General features: G+C 38.2%; 2 protein-coding genes across 2 annotated transcripts; both read left to right on the top strand.

Moving 5' to 3' along the window:
- The first annotated feature begins 255 nt into the window (after positions 1-255).
- Positions 256-1,487, top strand: LOC117621086 (germin-like protein subfamily 2 member 4). Its single transcript, XM_034351365.1, has 2 exons — positions 256-425; positions 674-1,487. The coding sequence occupies exons 1-2, from the start codon at positions 305-307 to the stop codon at positions 1,219-1,221; spliced, it is 669 nt and encodes a 222-aa protein (XP_034207256.1). The 5' UTR covers positions 256-304; the 3' UTR covers positions 1,222-1,487.
- Positions 1,488-16,946: 15,459 nt separating this feature from the next.
- Positions 16,947-19,637, top strand: LOC117623470 (protein COP1 SUPPRESSOR 2). The gene is made up of 7 exons (XM_034354462.1): positions 16,947-17,114; positions 17,202-17,336; positions 17,563-17,850; positions 17,967-18,090; positions 18,264-18,337; positions 18,627-18,784; positions 18,998-19,637. Exons 2-7 carry the CDS (start codon positions 17,212-17,214, stop codon positions 19,159-19,161), a joined length of 933 nt encoding a protein of 310 aa, XP_034210353.1. The 5' UTR covers positions 16,947-17,114; positions 17,202-17,211; the 3' UTR covers positions 19,162-19,637.
- Positions 19,638-20,339: the final 702 nt, after the last annotated feature.

Genomic DNA, 20,339 nt, shown 5'->3' with positions numbered 1-20,339 from the left:
CTCTCACCCAACATAGCCCCAACGGGGCACTGCCATCTGAGCTCATGGCTCCTCATTTGCTGGATTTCAAATGGCTTTCTTTGTATTTAAGTTAAAAACCTCTCATATGTCGTTTTTGCTTAAGTTGTACAGCAATCGCCCTCATCTTAATTTCTACCAGATCAACCAAACTTGGAATAATCCTTCGCTCTCTTCCTCCATTATATAATATATTTAGCATGAGGCTATATGTATATATATATATACTTTAATGAATTTGTTTCACTTGTGATATTTATCATCGTGTTCTTGGATCAATTAAGCAATGGCTGCCAACTTTGTTGCATATCTAGCCATCTTCACATTCACTGCTGCGTTCTCCGGTGCACTTGCATCGGACCCGGACTTGCTTCAAGATGTCTGCGTGGCTCTACCATCTTCTTCAGGTATGAATCGTACATACTCTATTCTATTCTATGTATACACTAGCTATAATTAATATCCTTTGGATATATTCGTAATTATTTGCTACGGCCGGCGTACGTACACACACAATCACAAGTGACAGGACTGAAACATATATATAACCCTATAGGCTCTCTCTATATATATATATATATTAATGTTGTGTTGATTGATGATGGATGTAATTAATGTAATTATATATTATGCATGCATGATTGTACGTACGTAGGGGGGGTAAAAGTGAACGGGTTTGCATGCAAGGATGATGCAAATGTGACGGCAGCTGATTTCTTCTTCGACGGCCTTGCTAAGCCAGGGCTGATCAACAACTCAGTGGGCTCTATCGTAACTGCAGCTAATGTGGAAAAGGTTCCAGGCCTCAACACACTGGGCGTGTCCCTGTCGCGCATCGACTATGCACCTGGTGGACTTAACCCACCTCACACCCACCAGCGTGCCACTGAGATAGTATTTGTGCTGGTCGGCGAATTGGATGTGGGATTCATCACCACAGCAAACAAGCTGGTTTCCAAGACCATCAACAAAGGCGAGATCTTTGTGTTTCCTAGGGGTCTCGTTCACTTCCAGAAGAACAACGGGGACAAGGCCGCTGCTGTAATTGCTGCCTTCAACAGCCAATTGCCTGGTACTCAATCCATCCCTGCAGCATTGTTCACGGCAACACCTCCTGTTCCTGACGAGGTCTTGACCAAAGCCTTCCAGCTTGGTACCAAGGAGATTGACAAGATCAAATCCAAGCTTGCTCCAAAGAGTTAATTAAAATACAATATTTATTTTTATATATAGTTAATTCTTCACTCCACGCTGCCACCTATTTCCATTCATTTTTCTATTTTTCTTTCCTCCTCCCTCTATCATTGCTTCAAATTCAATCTTTTAATTTCGCTCGATGTCCCGATCTCTTGGGAATTTGATTTTTGATCAACGTTACTTTAGAATTAATGTATATGAATATGGAAAATAAAATTGTCGACTTTGATCAAAGTATTGAACCCCAAGGCGTAAGTTTCGTGATGAGCCCACATTAGATTCTTTTTATTTTTTGCTGTACCACAAAACCACATTAGAATGCTTTCTTCTCTGTTAAGACTCAAGAGATTAAAATGGACCATTTATTTTATCTAAATACTTTTCGAATGATTGAAAAAAAAAATCTCAAAACAGGCTACATGAATACGGGATAAATCAAATAGTGGAGAACAAATCTAGGTTCCTTCATTAATATTTACAATGTGTAAAAATTTAGGTTTTTAATTTCGCAAAAAGTCATTTAAGCTCCGTCACTACAACAAACACATGCCTTTTTAATGACACAATTTTAATGATGAGTCTAAAATACACGTAATTAAATTATATCATCCATGATGCGTTTTATATGAGCGTCATTGAATATAGTTTATGACACACATACCACAACACTCGGATTAGCACGTCATTAAAAATGTCTTCATCGGGGTAGATGTCATAGATGCTATTACCTTTAGAGGATGCATGTGACCGTTAAAGGTTTTATAGTTTAACGGTGCATTATAAACATCATTGAATTTTGGAAATTCGACCCTTGTTCTAGTTTTCCACTTTGGTTCTTATAGTTTCAATTTTGGCAATTTGACTCTTGTAGTTTGATATCCTCATAATTTTAGGACACATTGCTTATTTTGTCCAAAACCGTATAAAATTCTTTCCAAAATACCCGTCTACATCAGTGACACGTTCTTATTCATTCACAAAATTGGATGAAAATTTGGACTTGTTCTTGACTTGCAAGGATATCAAACTATATGGGTCAAAGTGTTATAATTGAAACTACAGGGACCAAAGTGAAAATTCCAAAAAATATAGGGACCAAAAGTGATGTTTTGCTTTCTAATAATGTCGTAGAATCCCTTTATAAAAAATGTTATTGAAGAGGATCCAAGTTAGCGCCTAATAATGTGTTTTGCCTTCGCATGTGTCCCACATCGAAAGAAACAATACGTGAAGTTCTCCACCAAGTTAAATATTTATCGCTATTTACATTTTCCACCCTTTATAAATGACTTATTTATACTGATACCTATTTTCAAATTGTCTCATAAAATCACTTTTGTTAAAACTTCATCCAAAAATGGTTGACATCATAAAACATTATCAAAATGACAAATTTACACTCGTGGTTAATTACAAAGACACCTCTTGATATTTATCATGTTTTCACACAACCCATTGAGTTTTATTATTTATTCACATAATGTTAGAAATCATAGTAATAAGGTTTTGAGATAATTTCATATAACTCCTCAATTGACGTTCCTTAGGCCCTGCTAGGCTAATTGAGGTTGTTGCCGGCTTACGAGCCATGCGACCTATGTCTGATCCAAAACTTCTAGTTGATAGAATTATGAATTCCTAGTTTATAGGAAAAATGGAATGAGAGGAATTTTAAGACAATTAGAGAAACAAAAGAAAGAAACCAAGGAACTACTTTAAGTTCTGCTTTCAGAATTGCTTGATTCATTTCAATCAATAACTTACATATTTATACAAGCCATAAAGAATGAATTGCCTAAAATCTCACCCATTTAAAACCATTAACTTTTTATGGTTTATAACAATTCGTTATGAACTATTAGTTTTTATGATTTTAAATAATTTAATAATATAATATAATATAATTAAAAAAATATAATTATATTATATTACGTTTATCTTTGTTGGTAGATCCTCCTAGATCATGGCTCCCCTATTTAAGATGCCTGAGCTTCTGGTCAAGCTAAATTGGGAGATGAGAAAACTCTATTATTGCATTGCCTCCAATATACCACTTCGACTTGCTAGGAAGTTGATCTTTTCTGCCAATACAGAAATACTCCTACTTTCCATGTCGAGTCTCACGAACCTTCTGTTCCAAGATACAATCTTCTTGCAAAGGATCTTCTCGTTCAATTTTTAAGTCATCAATTGGTGGAAGGCGTGTGTCTTTGTCGGGATCATCATCAAGTAGAGATGGCTCACAAAGTTTAAGATTCTCGGCATTGATGACCGAGTACATATGCATGTATAATTGAAGTTGAAAGGCATTATCACCAATTTGTTTGATGATCTTGAACAGTCCATATAGGCTTTAGTTTCTTACTTTCACTGGTTAGCCGCTCCTTTCCAAGGTGTAATCATACTAGATCACCTTCTTTGAAGTTACATGGCACACGATGCTTATCATAGCGAGCTTTATATCATTGATGAAAACGTTTCAGTTGTGCCTCCACTTCAGTATGAATCTTTCTGACTTGTTCGAGAAATTTCGGTGCTCAAATATGTTTTTCTTCTTCTTTCCCACTTAATGGTTTGTCACTCATAGTGAATACTAAATCAAAAGGACTCTGGGGTAAATAACCTAAACAAACCTCAAATGGAGATTTGAGTGTAAAGCCATGAATTGCTATGTTAAAAGCAAACTGTAAGTAAGAGAGACTTTCATCCTAAGTCTTCGGATGCTTGGAATTGTAACCCCTCAATAAGTGTACCATAGTCCGGTTTACGACCTCTGTTTGCCCATCTGTCTGTGAATGAAATGCAGTGCTTCTTTTCAATCTAGTATCCATCATTCCCCATAACGACCTCCAAAAATGGCCTAAGAATCGACTGTCTTTGTCAGAAATAATTGATGCAAGTAAGCCAAAATGCTTACAAACATGTTGAGAAAAATAACTTAGCAGCTCCTTCTCCAGTAATGGTCTTTGCATGGAATGAGAATCACCATCTTACTGAAACGATCTACTATCACAAACAAGTAGTAATTTCCAGACTTGGTTTTAGGCAATCTACCTAAGAAATCCATCGAGATACTCTCCTAAGGTCGGCTAGGTATTGGCAATGGAAGATACAGTCCTAACTTGTTAAAAGGCTTCCCCACGAATCCACTGCAATCTGTTGCCATCTTCTGAAATGCACAATTGTGTTCCTTTGTACATTAGTCCATCATTCAATTGGAACTCACTAGTCCTTCCTTTTTGTAGCTTAGCATAGGCTGAGTTGAAATAAGCATCTATGTCATACCCTTTGGCATATTCAGAAGGAACAATGGGTTGGATTTTCATACCCACTAGCAATACAGAACTAACTGGTGTAGATGGTCTAGATAACATATTTGCCAACTTATTAGTTGCTCCCTTCTTGTACTTTATCACAATATTGTATTGTTGTAGGTAAGACATCCATTTCATATGGCAAGCTTGCTATAACTTAGACTATGTAGTTAAAAACTGAAGAGGTTTATGATATGAGTGAACTACAACTTCTTTTCCCAACAAGTAAGCTCTCCAATGCTTCACTACTTGATGCATTGCATACAGCTCCTTGTCGTAAGTTGAATAGTTTTATACCGGTTAACTAAACATCTCAGAATGGTATGCAACTGGTTTCCCATCTTGAAATAATATGGTTCCCATGGCATAGTTTGATGCATCTGCTTCCACTTCAAATGGTTTCCTATCCTGAAATAATATGGCTCTCCCATGGCATAGTTCAATGCATCTGCTTCCACTTTAAATGGTTTTTGCAGATTCAGTAATGCTAGTACTAGGGCCTCTGTAATCTTTTGTTTCAACAATTGGAAAGATTCTTCATGGTTTCTCGACCATTCAAACTTTTGATTGGCCTTTATAAGAGAATGTAAGGGTGCTGCAATTTGAGAAATCACATGTACTTTCTCTAGGTCAATTTTCAGTTCTTCTGCACCAACAATGAATCCCAGGTATACAAGGTGTTGTTTCCTAAATTCACACTTCTTACCGTTTAACTGTAACTGATTTGTTCGTAGAACCTCCAAAACTTGAGCAATATGATGAAGATGGTCATCCCATGTGACACTAAATATGAGAATGTCATTTAAGTATACAATGATGAAGTCGCCAATGAAAGGGCGGAGTACCTCATTCATCAATTGCATGAAGGTAGCTGGAGCATTACATAACCCAAATGGCATGACTAACCAATCGAAGAGTCCCTCCTTAGTCTTGAAAGAAATCTTCCAAGTGTCTTCTTCATGGATGCAAACTTGGTGATCCCCGGATTTGAGATCTAACTTTGTAAAGTAATGAGCACTATGTAATTGATCTAACAAGTCATCAATCCTTTGCAATAGATATCGATTCTTAATGGTTATTTTGTTGAGTGCCCTATAATCTACATACATACGCCAACCTCCGTCTTTCTTAGGCACAAGTAATACTGGCGAACCACATGGTGGGCAGCTAGGTTTGATGACTCTTTATTCAAGAAGTCCTTGAATTTGCTTCTTGATCTCATCAGATTCCGTCAGAGAAGTGCGATACAAACCTAACTTTGGTAAAGGTGAATCTTCTACCAATTGGATATCATGCTCCACAGCTCTCCTCAGTGGCAAACAAGCACATCCTGAAATAAGTCCTTGAACTCTCTTGCAATTCCCTATGTTTGAGCATTGCATGGGAGATAAAGACAAAGTAGACAATGTCATAGCTCTAGAACTCTGATCTTGTAGTTGAATCATCAACAAAATGTATCGTCCACATGAATTGACTAACCTCTTGGCTTCATTAACTGTCATCAAATTATCTGTAGCTTGAGGCTTGCAATCGTTGATGTAAAACTCCTTCTCATCCTTCACAAGTCATACTTGCGAAGCCTCTGATAGTGAATGACATCTCGGTCGCATAAATATGGACTGCTTAATATGACCTGGCAAAGCTCCAAAGGAACCACCTCACATGTCACCTCATCGATATATCGATTGCGAATAGCAAATTTGAAGGTGCATCGCTTCGTGATCTGTAAGTCAACGTCCTTCTGAATCCATCCCAGCAGGTACAACTTAGGATGTGGTGTTGTCTAAACCCATTTTTCTTACTAAAGCCTTTGAAATCATGTTTTTCTGACTTCTAGGGTCAATGATAGCTTGTACAATACTTTGCTTCACCTGAATATTCACATGAAATAGCGCTTCACAGTTGTACGTGTCTTCAGTATCTGCTGGTCTTGTCATAAGGGTAAGTGTAATATCAGGTTGCTTCAACTCTGTAAGCTTTTATGTCTGTTGTGCAGTTAAAGTGGCTTTTCTGTCATTTCTTTCCTGGTTGTTTTTCTTGTGCTTTGGCCGCAACTCAGGATGGATTATCCAGCACTTGTCTTTTTCATGTTTACTGGTTTGACAGTAATCATAGTAGACTTTCTATGTTTGACCTTCCTTGCTCTGCTTCTGCTTTTTTTGCCAGTCAATTTTGTTGACAGATTTTGATCTGCCATCTTTTTTGTCAGTTATTTTATTTTTTGCCTCCATGGCGATGGCCTTCATAGTAGCTTTGTCAATAGTATTACAATGAACAATTTTAGTTCTTTCCGTATATAGTCGGCAAGACCTCCAGTATACTTCATGAAAACATCATAGTCGTCGACGTCGATGTCCAGAACCATAGCTTGGTTGTGGAACTCTGTTGTATACTCTTGTACAGGCTGCCCAAATCTTTGTCTGAAGTGTTGCCACTTATACCATCTTTCATCTTCATAGCCAACTGGATAGAATTGTTTTCTCAAAAGCATCTTGAAGTTCTTCCAAGTCAATTATGAGACATCATACCGTCTCCGATAGGACTTCCACCATGTAAGGGCATGGCTTGAAAGTTTCAAACTAGTAAATTTTATCTTTTGCACATTAGAATACTTATAAACTGTGAAATAAGTTTCTAATGTGTCTATCCAGTTATCTAGCTTTTTTGGATCAACATCTCCTTTATATGTAGGGATATCAACCTTAAAATCAAATTTTAAGGTATCAATAGAATTTTTGTTGTCACTTGATTCAGCTTCCTTTTTCGGTAGATCAGCTTGTGTGTTGTCTACATCTTCGCTATCCTCAACAATCTTTTTCTTGAACTTTTGATCAGGCTCATATGAAGTTGATGGACGTGAAGGTTTTCTAGTCTTCAAACTCTCCATGAGTTTAAGGATTGATGCAGACAAGTTTTTAGCTTGTTGCTTAAGCTTAGTGATGCGATCTCCATCACTAGATGTATCCTGTTTGTTTTCTCCCGTCATAATGTCTCTCTTGGACCTTGACTTTCGGTGTATGAGCAAAGGACCTAAAAGTTCTTCTCCAGAAGCTTTACGTTGGTTGCGAGTTGAGACCATAAACCACTGTCACCCTATCGGATATGGTGCTCTGATACCACTTGATCCAAAACTTCTAGTCGATAGAACTATGAATTCTTAGTTTATAGGAAAAAGGGAACGAGAGAAATTTTAAGCCAATTAGAGAAACAAAAGGAAGAAAGTACGGAACTACTTTGAGTTCTTCTTTCAGAATTGCTTAATTCATTTCAATGAATAACTTATGTATTTATACAAGGTTTGGTTGCTAAAATTAACTAAACTAAAATAGAAAATTATTTTAAGCCATAAAGAATGAATTGCCTAAAATCTCACCCATTTAAAACCATTAATTTTTTTTTTATCTATGGTTTATAACAATTCGTTATGAATCATTAGTTTTTATGGTTTTAAATAATCTAATAATCTAATAAATTATATATTACGTTTATTTTTGTTGGTAGATCCTCCTAGATCAATGTCTTATTGGGCTTGACTTGGGTTGATCTCCTTAGCCCAAGGTAGTCAAGACCTGGCCATAAAGGTCATTTCCATCATTCTTGATATGGTCCACATGATGTGCTCTGAGTTCATATGCGAAATTCCACATCTTTGTTTAGCCCACAAGATAAAAATGGGATCCATTTTGCCATGTAACCATTTAATGAAACAAAGTCATCCACGGAAGAGCTCACATCACATGTAGGTTTTCATGAATTTAGTTATGAGTTTTTATTTTTATTTTTTATAGTACAAGCGATTAGGGAAAGGAGTTTACACAAATATTCATTGAATGCTTAGAGGTTTCGAACCTCTTCCCACATAAACGGAGGTGAAAGAACTCAACTAACTGAGCTATACCTCACCAACAATTATAAGTTTGTAAAGTCTTCAAAGATTGGGTGTCAATTTAAAATAAGCAGAAAGTTTTTATGTAAATTATATAATCTTGGATAAACTACAATAAACCCCCCAACCTATAGGGTCATTTACGAGTTCATACCCGATTTTGGGGACATTTATCAGTACATATTCAACGTCACGGAAAACCTACAAATTGCCCCATCCGTTAGTGAGATCGTCAGGAAATCTGTTATCTGCATATGTGGCGTCCACTGGACGCTTTTTTAAGGGCATTTTAGGCATCTCATGTCCCTGGGCTTTGCGCCCAAAACAACAGGCGGCCTTTTGTAATTCAAAAAAAAAAAAAAAAACCCTCGAATCGAGTTCCAGATAGTCTTCATCCATAAACCCCCTCACCCAAATCGATTTCCCCCCTAAATCGAAACCGATTCCACAAATTGAAACCTAATCCCCATTTCGCATTGATCAAAAGCACAAAGAAGGCTAGTTGCTGTAATAGATGCCGTGGGGTATTCGTCCTCATGGTTGTTGTGCTCCTCGTTACTGTAAGTTGAAGGCAATTTTAATACTTCTTGCTTTTTGGTTTCATCGTAAAGGGTTAGATGCCTGCGGTTTTATTTTGTCTGAACCTTTCATTTGCTTTGAAGTGTGCTTGAGAGTGATATTTGTGGTCCATGGTCCAATTCTGTCGTTGTGTTGTTGGAAAAGCATAAAAGGTTTATTTCTGTCATTGTGTTGTTGGAAAAGCATAAAAAAAATAACCTTTTTTTTTTCTTCGAACCAAACTGCTTTCGATTCCAGACAATACTAGTGGTCCAAAACCTCTGCATTTGTTTATATCCTTGTTTATTCACCAGTTCTGTATTAAACAATTGTTTATTGATAGGTTTGACTGCTATGTGGCTTTTGTAGGTGAAGATGATAGGTTTACTATTCGAATGAACCATGTGGGTTCTATATGTGACAACCTGTATGTAAATGGGACTATGGATTTCATTGATTTTTGCGATAAGGACCAAATGTCTATGTTTAAAATTGGTATGATGGTTAAGGAGTTAGAGTATGATATGAGCTTCCCAACTCTTCTTGTGCAGAAAAGCTTCTATCTGATGAAGATGTTATGAAAATGTGTGAATGTGTGCCAGGAGTAAGGGAGATAGATATATTTTTGACACAGTTGGCTGATGACCCTTATACCTTTTTAAACAAACACAAACATATCGAGCTGCAAAGAGTGGAAGGTTCCGGGGTACAAAAACAAAGGTCAGTGGTGATTGAGGATATAGGATATGCTGATTGTAGTCCTCTTGTTCCTTATAAGACAAAGAGCAATGTTGAGCAGCCAACTAAATATCCTGAGCCACATAAGGTGAAGATAGTGGAGCAAGAAGCATCGGAGGATGTTGGGGATTTTTCAGAACCTGAGGCACCAAAGAATGCAAAGGGTAAAACAGTGGCTGAGGCACCAAAGAAGGGAAAGGCTGCAAGTTCTTCAAATGATAAAGAAGTGGCTGAACCTGAGGCACCAAAGCGGGTAAAGGCTACAAGGTTTTCAAAGGGTAAAGAAGTGGCTGAACCTGAGGCACCAAAGAGGGAAAAGGCTGCAAGGTCTTCAAAAGGTAAATGTGTGGCAATGACAAGTGCAACAGAAGGGGAAGATAGTGATGCATCCTTATCAAATACATCTAGTTTTGTTGATAGTGAGTAGATGGGATAACATTAAAGAGATAGCTGATAAAACCATTTTTTGCAACAGTGGATTACTTACCATACCCCAGTTGAAGATACTTTTCGGCCTCTTCAAGATGAGGAGATAAATGAGGGTGAATGTGGTGCTGTTAATGAAGGTGGTTTTGTTAATGAGGGTGAAGATGGTGCCCGTAATTCTGACAACTTGGCAGGTGGTGACCAACCTTCATAGGCTGGTCCAAGTGGGGACCAACCTTTACATGCTGGTCCAAGTGGGGACCCCCCTTCATATGCTAGTCTAAGTGGGGACAACCATTTACAGACTGGTCAAAATGAAGACCAACCTTCATAGACTGGTCAAAATAGGGAGCAGCCTTCTCAGACTACAGATTTTCACTATACAGATCTTCAAGACACCAGATTGGTAGAGGGGGATCAAGCAGTGGAGGATGAGTTAAGAAGTGTTTATTCAAATGAAGATGATGAAACCGTTGCAAGGGGGAAAAAATTCAAACACTATAACCATGAAACAAACAAACAAAACCCTGTATTTGATACTGGAATGATACTGTTCGTGAATATTTCTTGTTGAGTAGGAAATAGGTCACTTTCTTCAGGAATGAAAAGTATAAGCTGAAGGCAATTTGTAAAGCAGTGAGTTGTCCATGGCAAATTTATGTGGCTTGGAAAAGCCCTATAGATCAAAGCTTGGTGGTAAAATACTATAATCCAATTCATAATTGTGTCAGAGTATTTGAAAACACACAAGCCTCAAGTAAATGGTTGAGAGATAAGTTCCTGCCTAGGATTCAGTCAAATCCCACGATGCCTACACAATCTATAATGAACGCAGCCTCTTTTGAGTTTAAAGTAGGTATATCTAGGATGAAAGCTTATAGGGCAAAGGCAGAGGTGCTTCGAATCATTAAAGGAACAATGCTGAGAAATATGCCATGCTCTAGGATTATTGCCATGAGCTGGAAGATAAAAACTCTGGCTCCACAACAAAGATGCACTGTGAGTTTGTTGATCCTGAAACTGTTTTTAAGCGGTTGTACATTTATTTAAAACTATGAAAGAGAGGGTTTAAGATGAATTGTAGGCCTTTTATTGGGTTAAATGCCTGCCATTTAAAAGGGGTTTATGGTGGACAGTTGCTTATAACAGTTGGGATCGATCCCAATAACGAGACTTGTGTGCTAGCATATGCTATGATTAAGATGGAAACGAGGGAGTCATGGACATGGTTCATTGATTTGTTGGCCAAGAATGTGGACATTGTTAATTCCTACGGATGGGCCTTTATATCTGACAAGAAAAAAGGACTGCCTGGTGGATTTGAAGACATTGTGCCTAATGTTGAGATAAGATTCTGTGTGAGGCCCCTTTGGGATAACTTCAACAAAGCGTATAAAGGTAAAGTTTTGAGGGATCAGTTATGGACATGTGCTAGAGCTACCAATATGCCTTGTTTTAACTATCAAATGGAAGTAATGAAGACCTTAGATAGCAATGCATGAGAGTGGCTTGCTGATAAGCCACCAACACAATGGTCTAAGTCTCATTTCAGAACACATATTAAGTATGATATGCTGCAGAATAACTTGTGTGAAAGCTTCAACAATAGTATCAAGACAACAAGAGACAAGCCAATTATCACAATGCTAGAGATGATCAGGTGCTTGTTGATGAGAAGGATCTAGTGGAGGAGGGACAAGATGAGCAGCTGGCCTCATCAAATATGCAAGAACATTTTTGACCATGTCTAACACAAAAAGTTAGAATCATGTAATTGTATAGTGCAGTGGTCTGGTGGTCCTAAATATCAAGTGGATGTAGGAAGAGGTGACCAATATGTGGTGGATTTGGATTATCACACTTGTTCTTGCAGAAAGTAGGACTTGTCAAGCATTCCTTGTGCTCATGGAATTGCTGCCATACATTACAAAGGAGGTAAAGCTTTGGAGGATTATGTAAATTCATACTACAACAAGGACAGTTACATGACCCTCTATAACAATCTCATTATGCCAATTAATGGGTTACAACTATGGGAGAAGACCAACCAAACAACAATAAAGCCACCAGCCTACACTAGACAACCTGGAAGACCTAGGAATGTGAGGATAAAAGGAGCTGAAGAGAGAATAGATAAGATTGGGAAAAAATGGTTGGGAAGACAAGGAATGCAAATGAGGTGTAGTATTTGTGGCTCAACTGGCCATAACAAAACCACTCACCATCAGAATCTACCTCAAAAGGAAAAACCCCTATTAAGGGGTAAAGGAAGACCAAGAAAAATACATAACCAAGACCCTGTAGTTGCTGCTGTGAGTGCCTATTTTTATTGCTAGCCTATTGATGAAATATTTTGTTGTTTCTTCCTTAAAATGGAAAAGCTATTTTATTATTTTATTGTTTGAAGTTGAAAGTGTTTTTTCTCTGTAGGATGAAGCAAAAGCAGCTACAAGAGTTAGGAGAAAGCTTGCATATGCAAGGGCAAAGGCTGTTGTTGCTGCAAATAAGGCTGCACTAAATGCTTCCCAGCCAAATGTAGCTGAAACTGTTGGAATAGGATTGAGAGCATCCAAGAGACAAAGAACATAGGCTCTTAGTTCTTAGTTTATGCAAATTCCATTTTATTTTGAACTAGGACAACTTTTGGTTTTGTGATGTGGCCATTTTGTCAACTTTTGGTATCTTTTTATTGTATTCCAGATTAGGTGCTCATGTTCATTTTGTAAATTTGAGTTGCAAAGGTTGGAAAAATATGTATGTATTTTGAACTCAAAATATAATGGAATTTGCCTTCAAGCAATTGTTCATTTGGAAATTGCCTAACAATTGTGCATACATAAACAATCTATGCATTTTGAAATTGCCTAACAATTGTTCATACATAAACATCTTTCATACAACTTGACATGGGAAATTACAAGAAACAGACTTTTCATACACATAAAGCACTTTGATTTTCCAAAATGTCCCAGAAATGGCCACAAAAAACATCACCCAAGTCTTCTAAGTTCTAGACCCTAAAATGTAAGTGCTAATTTCACATTCTTGGAAGATCCAGAGTCTCTCCATTATAGTACTAGCATTCCCAACAACACAATCAAAAAAATCCAAGAACCTAGAACACTTGCTCGTAGAAATCTTTGTGCTTTCAAGGCAGCTCCAACCTCTTTTTTCAATTTTTGGTTTTCCTCTTCTTCCTTACGTAATCATTTCAATAGTCCACATATCACAATCTTAGACCTTTCGCATACCTGTGGATCATACCATTCAAAGAATGCACAACCTCTTCTTACCCCATAATCGGCGCAGCCCTACAATCTCCCAGGGTTGTTGTCAGTCCACGACGTCGTCATACGACATTGATTGCCCCAGTGACAAATGGCTTGGCCCACTTCGCATCTTCGATTTGTAGACATCAATGACCTTGTCGACATCGTCGTCTTTGTCTTCTTCAAATTGGAACCTGGGCAACCACTTTTGTCGATTTGGGGCTTAGGTCTAAGTGGGGGCTTAGATCTGGAACTCGATTTGGGGGTTTTTGTTTTTTGTTTTTTTGAATTATAGAAGGCCACGTGTTGTTTTGGGCACGAAACCCAGGGACATGAGATGCCGAAAATGCCCTTAAATGTAACACCCCGACTACAAATTAAGTGTCTATTTTAATTGACTTAAGATGAATTACGAATTTACCCTTAGGGTAGGGGTAAATTGGTCATTTTATTGCCCGAAAAATATTTGGGGCAGTGACTGGTATTTTTGGGTAGGTGGTACTGAGACGAATTCGTAGACATGTGGTAGGCTTGAATCGGAGTTGTAACGAAAAAGTTACGATCAAAACATTATCAGTGGCAAAACTGTAAATATTTCAAAAAGTTTGGTAAAAATCAGATTTTTCACCTAAACTCTCTCTCTCCTCGCGCGCTCAGCACTCTCTCTCTCTCCCCGACACCGACCCTCTCTCTCTTCGGCTCTCTCAACTCCAGCCACGGCAGGACACGAGACCGATCCCTTTAGCTTTGCCTCGACGTCTCGGTCAAGACCTGCTAGTTTTCCTCGTCGGAAACCACGAACTCCGGCCACGAGCTCAACTAGTTTGAACCGGAGCTTTCCCGTAGTCGCGCCGCCTCCTCCACCACCCAAACCCGGTAAGTGAGGTATGGTTTCTCATCCATTTTCCGAGTTCTAGCTGACTGTTGTATAGGTTTAGACCGATTTGTTGTCTAGGAAATCGATTAGAAAACCTAGGTTTTGGCAGAATTTCAAAGTAAAATTCCGGCCAGTTGCCGCCCGAATTGGACATTCCCGTAGTTGAATAAAGTGATCCTGACCTTGAGTAGAAGCTAGGATAAGAAGGGTGAGCTCGGGTGTGAAGTTTTTCCGTCACCGAAATTACTCTACACACCCACGTGCTGCCGGCGCGTGTGGCGGTGCATGGGCGAGGCTGGTGAAGCTGCAATTTGACCCGATGAGATCCTTAGGTTGCCACGAGTGCATAGGAATTCGCGGATCTCAATTCGGACGTCGTTTGACTATTGAACTGATTTTCGCATATTGTGCGTTATCCGGGTTCGATAGGTTATGACCGTTGGATCGTTTCCCAATCAATATATGTTGTTCTAGGTATTCCTAGGATCGTGAATCGGAGCCTTGGATGTTCCGATTCAATAACTTAAAGTTTGCGCTTTATAATGATCGTGCGATCGTAAGCGATCAAACCGTCCGTTTCGGACCAAACTTGCGAGACGGGTATCTTAGACCTTGTGAAACCTTTAGGAACTTTCGGATTGTAAAACAGAGGTCGTGGGTCCCATGTGCCCGGTTGACCCGAATTGGGAAGTTTGTCCGCCGGTTGACCGAGTGTCTCCCGAAGCTGTTTCATCGTCCAAATTGGGTAGTTGGACCTTAGAACGTCTTATTCCTAGTACACTTACTAGAAACCTGGGAAATTAGGATGCTTAATGTAAAGTACTCATTCAAAACGCTTCGTATTGATCTCGTATACGTATTCTAATTAGGTACTCCGACCACGCATACGCAGCAGGCCGGACCATGTCAGGGTCAAGCAGCGTGGAACTACTTGTGAGTGGACTTTGTTTTCAAATCTTATGCATGATTTTATTGATGAAAGATTTATGCATAATGTTTTTAATGATTTATTGAATATATTATATTCATGGGTTGAATTGGATGTTTGTATAGCGCTTTGGCAATATATGGTGGGTTTGGCATAGTTGGGTATTGAAAGTATATTTTATATGGATTTTGGGAAATATTATGCATGATGTTTTAAATGGTATTTTGGATATATTATTTATTTAATTGTTGAAAGTGATATTTTTATGAGGCATTGGAAATATATTTTGGGTTTTGACATATTTGAGTATCTTGAGTATGAATATATGGATTTTGAGAATTTCTATATATGTTTGGCTATGTGTGGGGTACTTGGGTTGTTGAGAAGAGATTGTGGAAAGTGGTGAGTATAGAATGTCAGTTTGGAGTGCTATAAGCACTACCCTATGTACCTCCCTGGGTTTGGAACTTGGATACGGAGACTTGAGATACTTGGAATTGTCGAAACCCGGGGCATCCTTGACGGGATGTTGCTGTAGACCCTTGATTGGGTAGTCTGCGCACGTAGGACTGATCACAGACGTACGAGTTTTGAGGTTATCGACGGTACGTGCTGACTGAGAGTTGGTCCCCCAGTTGGACGGCTCGTTCCCTAGTCACATGGTGGATTGAGGACTCTTCATGAGGACTCTGCCAGGGTGACTAGTCAAACAATCCCCCAGTTGGATTGTTTCCCCGGTACAACTAGGTGATGGTCATATTTATATTATATATATATATCTCTTATATTATATATATTATATATATATATATATCTATTCATTCATTCTTGTTTCTTGGTGTGGATACTTCCTTGCCTGTCGTGCCAATGGGTAAGCTTTCGAGAGTTTAGTTGTGGGATTTATAAGTTTTGGATGGTGGGTTTTGTAAAGCGTTCTTTATGGATTTCAGACTTGGCATCCGGTATTGGGTTTGTTTTGATATATATATATATATTTGAGTATGATAGTTTTGAGATGCATGGGATTTCTTGCATGGTTTTCTAAACGGTGGGGTTATATTACGTTGGTTTACACTGAACTGAATTTATTTTTGTCCACTCACAATTTTCTGTTTTGCGCCCCCTAGCCAGTAGTTGACTGAGCTCCGCAGCAGAGCCGGATCGTGCGCTTCGAGCCTTGAGCCTTCGTAGGACTCTTTCTTCATGTTATTCCCTTTGAACTCTGTTTTGTTGAAATTGAAGTTCTTAGACATGCTCTGTTATCGCCCCTGTTAGGGTTTGATTGGTGAGGCCGGAGGCCATTTTGTTGTAAACTCTTTATTCGCTCTAAAGCATGCTGCTGATTGAGATTATTTTGTATTTTTATACAGGTTGAATTTTTGTTGGGTTTGTTCAATTTACAGGGGGACTCTGCCAAAATTTTGGTAAAGAGTCTCGATTTTTAGTAAGTGGGCCCGGCATCGGGGTGATGTCAGAACAAAGACGGGATTCGCTCCTGTTTTCGGGGAAATTCCGGGGCTGGTCCTGTCATTAAAAAATCGTCCAGCTAGACACCACGCAGACAGATAACAGATTTCCTGACAGTCTCGCTAACAGATGGGGCAATTTGTAGGTTTTCCGTAATGTTAAGTATGTACTGATAAATTTCCCAAAAATCAGATATGAACTTGTAAATGACCTTATAAGTTGGGGAGTTTACTATAGTTTGTCCTATAATCTTTCTTCCATCCTTTTTTAAAGTTCTATTCCAGGGTAAAGCGGAAAGTTTAAGTGACGAAACTTTGGAGTTTGGGTTTAGAGAGCATTTTGTGGGGTTCATATAAAATTTCCCTTGGCAAAAGTAAGCAAAATACAGAAGAAAAGCTCAAAGCAGGCAAATACAACGGAGTCTCGTGGGTAGCAGGTGAGATTTAGAGCCTAGGGTTCAAAAAATTAGAATCTAATAACAACGGTATCGAGTCCCTAAATTGAATTTGAATTTGGTGGTAAGACCGAATAGAATGCAATCGCAGCAGCAGAAGATGAAGATGAAGAAGAATTTCAGAAAAAGAAACGCGCCCGCTGAGGATAACCAAGATTGTGAAAAAATCAGTGACCAAGAAGATGAAGAAGAAGAAGAGAGGAGGTAGGTTCCTTCCGACGTTGTTTTTGTATTAATTCCGTTTTTAATTTTTTGGATTTTATAAAACTGGAAGATAGAAAAAGTGCTATAATTTTACTGAAATAGAAATAATGAGCAGAAGGATATTCAGTGTAGACTGATAATCATATTAGGGCTTTCTGTATTTTCTTAAATTCTGGTATTGTAATTTGAAAAGAAAGAATGTAATCTATGAAGTATGAATGTGCAGATTGGCGCTGGAGGAGGTGAAATTCCTGCAAAAGCAGAGGGAGAGGAAGTCTGGGATTCCTGCCTTAACTAGTAATGGTGCGACGCAGAACATTCCTAGTACTACTAATAACAACAACAATAGTAACAATAATACTAACCTTGATAAGAACAAGAGAGGAAGCGACGGCACTCATTCTCCTAGTAATAAGCACGGTGAAGGTGGTGGCGGAGATGGAGACAAAGATGATTTAGTTCTCCAAGATACCTTTGCTCAGGAAACTGCCGTCATGGTTGAAGATCCCAATATGTAATGTCCTTTTCTTTTGCTATTTATATTGCTCTTGCATTAGTGTAGAATGGGACTATGAGGGAATGTTGTATTACCGAACATGATTAAGGCTTCCTATGTTGATTATTTGAAAGGTTGAAATATGTTGAACAAGAATTAGCAAAGAAGAGGGGCAGGAAAATTGATGCTTCAGATCAAGTTGAAAATGATTTAAAGCGTGCTGAAGATGAGTTATACAAGATACCTGACCATCTTAAAGTGAGTCACTCAGCACTCTAGTTTTATTTTCTAAAATGCTTCTATGTATGTGAGTACATCAGACCTATCTAGACCTACGACTCTTTTTATTGTTGCTCACCCAACTTGTTCATTTCATCCTTAAAGCCCTTTCACTACATCAACTTCTTTTAACTTGGGCCATTTCCTGCCAGGTGAAAAGGCGAAACTCAGAAGAAAGCTCCACTCAGTGGACTACTGGGATTGCCGAGGTTCAGCTTCCTATTGAGTAAAGCCCTTTCCTACTCTTAATTTATTACACTATATGTTATGTGAATGTTCTTGTTTGAAATTAGTTGTAGAGTACCTTTTCTATGCAATTCTTCATCCTTCTTAACGAAAGTGAGCATAGATGGTCACAAGGTTATGCCTTAATTTTTGAATCTGCATTGGTAGCATGAGAGCAGAATCCTTGCATGTAATCTCATGGATGCATGATTTATATGATAATTTTTCCTATACTGTAAGTTTTTATTTGCCTTTTAATTGTAATGTTTTATTATTTCTAATGATTGCAGATACAAGTTAAGAAATATTGAGGAAACTGAGGCTGCCAAGAAGTTTTTGCAGGAGAAGCGGCTCATTGGGCAGACAAAATCAGAATTTAGCATCCCCTCAAGTTACAGTGCTGATTATTTCCAGCGTGGCAGGGATTATGCTGAAAAACTTAGAAGAGGTTGGTTAGCTTTCCTTCTTGATTCCATTGAATAATATGAGTAGATTACCTAGTTGACTTCACACCAAACTGGTAAGTCAAGGGCTATGCTAGTCACAAAATATTTTTTTTATTTAAATACAAGCGATAGTTTAAACTATAAGGGGAGGGTGGTTTCTCACACACACTAACAACAAACATGAAACTTACTAACAACAAACATGGAACTTACAGAACATCCTGAGCTCTACAAAGATAGAAGTGCACAGGATGATGGTGGTGTTTCCAGACAAAATGACACTGGTACAGAAGTGGCAGGGCAGAGGCAAGCTGCAACAGATCAGTTCATGCTTGAGCGCTTCCGCAAACGAGAGCGTCACCGTGTCATGCGGAGGTAACGCTGCTCCAACAACAGTAAAATGCCTAGAATGGAATTTAGGCTAATAAAAAAGGAGTCAAGAATGGTTTCTGCACTCATTATGCCATACAACATGTGAAAATACGCTGTTTGTTGCAGTTTGTGTCACAAAGCTCATTTTGTTGCAAAAGCATCGTCCTAACTAGTTTTTGATGTAATATCTAACATTCTTTAGTCGACTTTGCCTGCCCAAAAGCTTGGTCTGTCTGATGACAGCTGAATGTGGATGGTCTTTCCTGGAAGCATGCTTGCAATTTCTGTTTAGTTTGTATCCATCACTCAAGGGAGCAGACCAAATCCAAGCTTTAAGAGCTTCAAATGTTCTGGCTGCATCCTCATAATTGTGTAACTAGATGTGTTTGGTTTGTCTTAAGAAATACCTTGAAATTTTTTAAGGTGTATGATTGTTAAAGTAATCACTCTCGATATAATGCAATCAAACAGTTTTGACTTCAAGTGTAGGTGTGATGTTTAAGAAATTGATCAATATGTGAATTTGAACAGGTGGAAAATTTTCAAATTCATTTGGTTGCGAATAAATTGAAAGAGTTATCAAGACATATATTGCTCTGACTTACTAGATTTATCAGTCTGAAGGAGTTTTGACATGAAAAGCGTAACATGCATTGATTAATGTCGTAGTTTAGGGGAAAATTTAGCAAATACTACCTGAACTTTACCCATTTCGACACTTGACCACCTGAACGTCATTATGTGACAATTTATCACCTGAACTAAATTGTTGTGACAAAATACAACATACCGTCATAGCGGTTAGAGTTCTGTCAAAAAGAGTCACGTGAGTCCCATGACGACTATTTTATTTCACATTGTCACAAACAGTTTTTTTTAATGCTAGATTACCGCCTGCAATTTTTTTTTTTTTGGTGTTAAATTAGGCCTTGGTCAAATTCAAGCTTTGGGAAAATAATTTTAAAAACCCGTCTTTCAATTCTTTTTTTTATTTTTTATTATCAAAATAATATTGGCAATTTTAAATAGCATTTATGGGCTTTCAACAACTAACTCTACTCCTAGGAAAGCATTGTAGCGCTAAAGCCCATAAAAATTATATAATAGCATTTTATGTGCTAACGGGAATATACGGATTCTTGATAGTTACTAAACTCTTCTCCTAGGAAAGCATGAAAATAATAA

Source organism: Prunus dulcis, chromosome 3 (assembly GCF_902201215.1).
Source record: "Prunus dulcis chromosome 3, ALMONDv2, whole genome shotgun sequence".
Taxonomy (NCBI): Eukaryota; Viridiplantae; Streptophyta; class Magnoliopsida; order Rosales; family Rosaceae; genus Prunus; species Prunus dulcis.
Note: the sequence above shows the minus strand (reverse complement) of the source record. Positions and strands in the feature narration are given on the sequence as shown.

What these genes read in the sequence shown, in the direction of transcription:
- LOC117621086 (XM_034351365.1), top strand. Translation starts at nt 305, where the DNA reads ATGGCTGCCAACTTTGTTGCATATCTAGCCATCTTCACATTCACTGCT. An exon ending in GGCTCTACCATCTTCTTCAG is followed by an intron (nt 426 to 673) that starts GTATGAATCGTA and finishes GTACGTACGTAG; the next exon opens with GGGGGGTAAAAGTGAACGGG.
- LOC117623470 (XM_034354462.1), top strand. Translation starts at nt 17,212, where the DNA reads ATGCAATCGCAGCAGCAGAAGATGAAGATGAAGAAGAATTTCAGAAAA. An exon ending in GAAGAAGAAGAAGAGAGGAG is followed by an intron (nt 17,337 to 17,562) that starts GTAGGTTCCTTC and finishes ATGAATGTGCAG; the next exon opens with ATTGGCGCTGGAGGAGGTGA. An exon ending in AGATACCTGACCATCTTAAA is followed by an intron (nt 18,091 to 18,263) that starts GTGAGTCACTCA and finishes ATTTCCTGCCAG; the next exon opens with GTGAAAAGGCGAAACTCAGA.